The sequence below is a fragment of the Hyaena hyaena genome, unplaced genomic scaffold (assembly GCF_003009895.1).
Source record: "Hyaena hyaena isolate Hyena2069 unplaced genomic scaffold, ASM300989v1 scaffold_381, whole genome shotgun sequence".
Classification (NCBI taxonomy): Eukaryota; Metazoa; Chordata; class Mammalia; order Carnivora; family Hyaenidae; genus Hyaena; species Hyaena hyaena.
The window spans coordinates 1,294,986-1,300,985 of NW_024081012.1; the positions used below are offsets into that span (position 1 = coordinate 1,294,986).

Genomic DNA, 6,000 nt, shown 5'->3' on the forward strand with positions numbered 1-6,000 from the left:
AATCTTTCCTCTAGGTGGGTTCGGACATGGAGGGCTAGCCTCCTACTCTCCATCCTTTTTAAACTCAAGTCTTGGTTTCCTCCTCTAGATTTTGCCCTACTCTGGATTCAAAGACCAGGCCTTTGGCTGAGCAGGAAAAATATGAAGAACTCAGGGAAAATTGAAAACTAGTCTAGCCCCATTTTATCCTTCTTTCTTCATCCTCATGGCCCATGTCCTACATGCTATAACTTTCTAGTATGCCCTGGAAAGCTGGGCCACCCTCCTACACACACACACAGGTTTCTCCAGACACTATAGGCCTCTTCCAGGATACTCTTGAACCCTCCTGACAGCTCCGACCACCCTCTCCAATAGTGAGCTCTTGGATTCCCTTGATTGCTAGCCTCCTCTTTGTAAGTTTGATGCAATTCTGTCTCCCGACTATCCCAAATTTCACTGTTCCTCTACCAATGAAAATCATAGCTATTATTGAATAGGAAAATACATCTTCAATCCTCAAGTCAATCTTCCCATCGTCACTTCCCCCTTCCAGTCTTCCTGGACTCCAGTCCTAATTTTCTTCTTCCTTGTTGGTCAAGATGCCTTATATCAGTGATTTGACCTCACACTGTCAATACTTTCTTGCTTCTTTTCTACTGTATCCATGCCCTATTACCTCTGAGCCCTGTTCTCTGCTAGAAAAATCTTATCAACTTATAGCTATAGATAAATTTGTTAAGGCAACTTTTGCCTAATTTGTACTCACTTGATTAGTTATGTTTGTTTCCATATTTGCCTTTGATGAGTTTTTTTTAATTGTGATAGAGTCAATGAAAGAGTATCACAAAAAGGTGTTACTCTAAAATCAAAAGAGAAAAGTCTGTTTAAATACATGTTTTAAAATGAAGCAAAGGCTAATTCACTGCATTCATTCCCCACTCCAGGTTAGGAGAATGCTTAAATCTTTCCACAGACTTTTGGTAAATGCAGTTACAAAGTGGCATAGTTTCTTATGTTCCAAAGGAAACTTTAAACTTGAAGGCTCTGATAACTCACGGACACTCTAAAATATGAGAACACTTTCCAGGAGGTAGCCAAGTCAGTGCTGCTCACAGGTATACATGCTCTCCATTGAAAGCAGGAAAAAAAGGTGAAAATGGGAGGCAGAATACCTTTAATATTCAGTCGAAATTTGAGAGCCATTTTGCCCACAATAAATCTGTTAGAATCAGGCTGTCAATCACAATTCTGCAGTGGGGAATACAAATTCAGACCTTTCATGGAAGGATCTTATAATGTTATGGGAGATGGCAGAATGACAAGCTGGCCCAGTAATTAATGATAGGAGTTATACCACACACCATGCTGATGCTTCCCAAGGCATTGGAACCAGACTGCATGGGTCTGAAACTCAGTTCTGTATGACATCAGGCACTAGACCTCTCTCAGTCTCATTGTTTTCCTGTGTACAATGGGCTCAGTCATAGAAGCCAACTAATAGAATTGTTATGAGGATTAAATGAGATGATAATACAATTATTTAGAACAATATTGATTTTGTTTATATTGAGCAAGTCAAGGGCATTTTGCTGGCCATGCACGCGTGCTGTGGGGAGTCATAAATCAGTGGTGTTGGTCCTTCTCAGTCTCATTCAGGAGAGAGAAGGCATGGTTTTTTGGTCACAGAACTGGTACTTCAGCAATCTGAGTCTATGAAAAGATAAGTAAACCAAGGCTTCCTGCCTCCCTTGATAGAGGACCAAACAAAAGATACTCTAAAGTCCAGCATTTCAGTGTTCGACAGAGAGCTCTGAGATGGAGACCTGACTGCCTTGTGATAAAGTTCCTTTGCCTCACTTTCTTCTCTACACTCATATTTCCCTTGGGTCAAGGTGTCTGGTAGAGTGCAGAGTTTAGTATTTCTTAGTACCCTGTCCTTCCATATGCTATCCCTATTTCCTTAACATTGCTAAAACCTCAACCTTTCTAACTGTAATATAAAATGAAGTAGGCTCCAATGGTAAGAATTAAGTCTCAATATATAGGATGGGCTTTATTTTCCTTTTAAGAGTCCTGTGTTGAAGCAGGCAAGGTGTAACCATTAATAAAACCACATCCTAATGTTTCATGGGTATTCCAGCTCCCCATACAGTCCTCACACAAGCAAACATTTCTTCGATTCCAGTGGGACTCTTTCCTTGTGCAAATGCTACAGGATTCTGTATTTTATGGAAGTGTAAGCTAAATTGGATGTCTAAAAAGAATGGTGACACTTAGAATTTTGCCATACACCTAAATGTCTTAGAACCTACCTTCTCTACAAATCATATTCCAGTCAGCATTTGTCAGAAACACTTTTCTTACTCCAATCACTAAAATCTTATTATTTTTTTGGTCTATGTCTACTTTCCATCATCAACTGTGCATATATTGTTTTATTTATTGTGCTTCAGTTCTTATATATTTTAGGTGTTTCCTCCATTGACTATAAACTTTTCAAAAAAATGTTTAATGTTTATTTATTTTTGAGAGAGAGAGAGACAGAGTGTGAACAGGGGAGGGGCAGAGAGGGAGACACAGAATCTAAAGCAGGCTCCAGGTTCTGAGCTGTCACCACAGAGCCCAACATGGGGCTCAAACTCACAAACCACGAGATCATGACCTGAGCTGAAGTCAGGTGCTTAACTGACTGAGCTACCCAGCTGCCCCGACTATAAACATTTCGAAGGCTGACTCTTGTTAACGCTCCACAGAATCGTTTGCTGTTTACTTATTCATGCTACATTTATTGAGCACTTACAATGTCCAGTACTATGGGGATAAAAAGTTGTACAAGGCAATGAATCCTTCTCTCCAAAGTCATAGGTCCTATTTTCATACAATAAAACATAAAGAGCAGAAGACTAAAGAATGTTACAGTAGTTGCCGCTTCTGTAGAACTAGAAAAATGTTTTGCCTGCATTGCATTCTCTGTTTTGCCAAAGCCAATCATTGCCCTTTCTTTAAACTGAAATTTAAAAAAAAAAAAAAGCACTCAAAAACACAGAATTTTATAAATCAAAAGTAACCACAATTTCACTTCAAACTCATGGAATCTTCTTTCTTTCTCTTCCCCCTCCAGGATAGTGGCCAAAGCCTCCAAGAACCTCATGTCCACGCAAAGCCTGGGGATTGTATTTGGACCCACCCTTCTGCGAGCTGAAGATGAGATGGGGAACATGGCGGTACATATGGTATACCAAAACCAGATAGCGGAGCTCATGCTGAGTGAGTACAATAAGATCTTCGGCTCAGAGGAAGACTGACAGACAAGACAAGTTACTGAATATGTTCACATCTGTCTCGATGCCTAATATTTTTACATTTCTGTAAACATATTTCTGAAATATTTTTTTCCTTTCAAGCGACAGATGCCTCGTTTTGTGAAAACCTAATGATAATTTTGTGTTTAAGTTCCAAACATTTGAATAAAATAGTTGACAATATTTGCCTATATGTGTTCTACATTAACCCCTTCATTCCTGTCCCTTCTAGCGCTTCGAGGCATTCATTACGCATGCTCCACACTGTTAAAAATGTGTGGAGCACAGCACATATCCAAAAAGCAGTTTTAAAGCTGCTCCCAAGCATCGGGTGTATAACTGTGTGAGTGTGAGTGTTGTCAGCATGGGTATTTGTGCACCCAGGTGAGCCTTCTCACTAACCTGGCTGCCTCAGGAATGTTCTCATACTCCTACTTGTACATGAGAGGAACCAACAGAGGAAAGAAGCCAGAAATTAATAATTTTTGAATGAACAAAGAAGATTAGGTTTTCCACTAAAATAGATATATCTCATCTCTCAGGAACATTTCCCGCATGTGCAAATATAAAATATAGCCCAGCTATCCTCAACGCTAGATGGTGAAATTTACAAACACAACATGTTGAATGGCAATGTTTTCGAAGAAAAATGATAGTTCAAAACATTTGTCATTGGAGATTTTATGCCCCCCCCCACACACACAGAGTATTTGCAGTCCCATAAACATACTGTCTTATAAGTGAGAAGCAAAATTAGGGCCCTGGAATTTTGATCTTTATATTATACAGGAATTGCATGACCACTCATTTTTAATGTTAGCATCCATTTTGAATCTTCATCAAACTGTATATCTTCCTTTGCCCTGGCTATGTCATTTTATGTAGAATTTTTATTATGCTTCTGAGGATGCTTTATTGGTGAATTACATTAGATCCATCTAGAAAGAACTTTTTAAAAAGCCTTTTTTTTTTTCATATGCCCTAAGGATTACTTGACTAGACTTGGATTACTTTATCCATTTGATGCTCAGTTTCAGTTGTCATGGATAAACGAAAGGGTAACTGTCTAGAATATACCAAACATTGTTTTATTTTGAAAAGTATGTTCTAGCTGAACACATCTCATATCCAGTTTTGTGAAAGTATTCTGTTGATAAAAATGTAGACTTCTGTTTGACAGCTTTTTAATCAAATTCAAAAGGAATAAATAAAACTAATCCAGTGCAATAAAGAGTAAGCCTAGTTATCGATTTGTTCATAAAATGAAAAATAAAGCATGTAAATAAAGTGTGTGAAGCATGGATTCAAAAGCAAGCACTTAGAGCAATGAGCTCAGAGGCATAGGCTGTCAGCATACATGGGGTATATGGTACAGAGAGAGTCTGTTCAAGAGATAGCCAGACGTGCACACAGCTCCAGCATCCACAGAGCTGCCTGAGAAAGAAGTGACCTTGCTCCTCCTGAATATCTTCATCTTGGCAATGGCACCACTAAGTCAACTCATGGCCAAGAACAGAGAAGCAACCACAATAAATGCTGAAGAGTGGTATATATACACATACCACAGAGCCAAGGCAAGTCACACGAGGCAGAATCCCATGATCTAAAGTCACTGGTAACAGTGAGCTAATTAACTTGCCAGCCTTAAGCTCTGATATGTAACATTGTATTTATCCCTTTCAGAAAAACATGGAAACAGGAAACAAGAGTTTCTGGCATTCTATTTCAGGTCTTCCTCATTTCCACGACATTCCATATTCTGAATTACATCTTCTCCAAGATTTTAATTACTTCTCTTTTTGAAGGGGGAAGCGTGGGTTGAGTAGTACCAGCATTGAAATCGTATCTCTTCCCGTGTCCATTTTTACAGTCATTCTGGGAGCATCAGCCAGAAGAAGCAGCGCTAACAATCAAGGAGAAGTGGCACTACCTTGCTTTGAGCAGGGACTCATAGCCCCTCATCTCTGCTGCTTTCCAGATTTATAATCTTCGAAAGCACCAGCTTCTTGATTTCCAATTGGACGGGATTTAGCCTGATTCAAACCCCAGCTGTGTCCTGTCCCTGCCTGCTAAGGGCATTTAATCAGAGACTGTGTTTCCTCTCTGGAATAAGGCCATTCCATCGTACTGAGCCAAAGCACCCATCAGAGGATCTGACTTGTACACACCAAAGGCATAAAAAAAGTTATACCAAAAGTTCATTAGATTCCAGAACATACCAACAACAGTAATGATGATCTCATCGACAATTCCAAGTTAAAAAATTTTTTTCTTAATGTTAATTTATTTTTGAAAGAGAGAGAAAAACAGAGCATGAGTGGAAGAGGGGCATAGAGAGAGGGAGACACGGAATCTGAAGCAGGATCCAGGCTTTCAGCTGTCACCACAGAGCCCGATGCAGGGCTCGAACTCACGAACCGCGAGATCATGACCTGAGCCAAAGTCAGCCACTTACCCAACTGAGCCACCCAGATGCCCCTTCTATTCCAAGTTTAAAAGCCAAGAATGCAGATATGCTAGGTTTACTCACTCAGGAGTTAAATTTTTTAAAAAACTGATCAATATTCTTCATCCAAAAGATGTAAAAAAAAAAAAAAAAGAGCACTTCTTAGTCACTTAAGCACTCTGAGCTAGGTGCAAGTCTAGGCAGTAGCGATGAAAATATAAAATAAGGCAAATTCCTACCCTCTGTAAACTCCAAAGTCCAGTAAGAGAA

General features: G+C 39.5%; 1 protein-coding gene across 1 annotated transcript in view; it reads left to right on the forward strand.

The window, feature by feature from the left end:
• Positions 1–3,467, forward strand: part of ARHGAP15 (Rho GTPase activating protein 15) — a 629,407-nt gene extending 625,940 nt beyond the window's left edge. The window contains exon 14 of the mRNA XM_039250736.1: positions 3,104–3,467. Coding sequence (XP_039106667.1) covers positions 3,104–3,287 — 184 coding nt within the window. The 3' untranslated portion in view covers positions 3,288–3,467. The remainder of the gene's footprint in view (positions 1–3,103) is intronic.
• Positions 3,468–6,000: the final 2,533 nt, after the last annotated feature.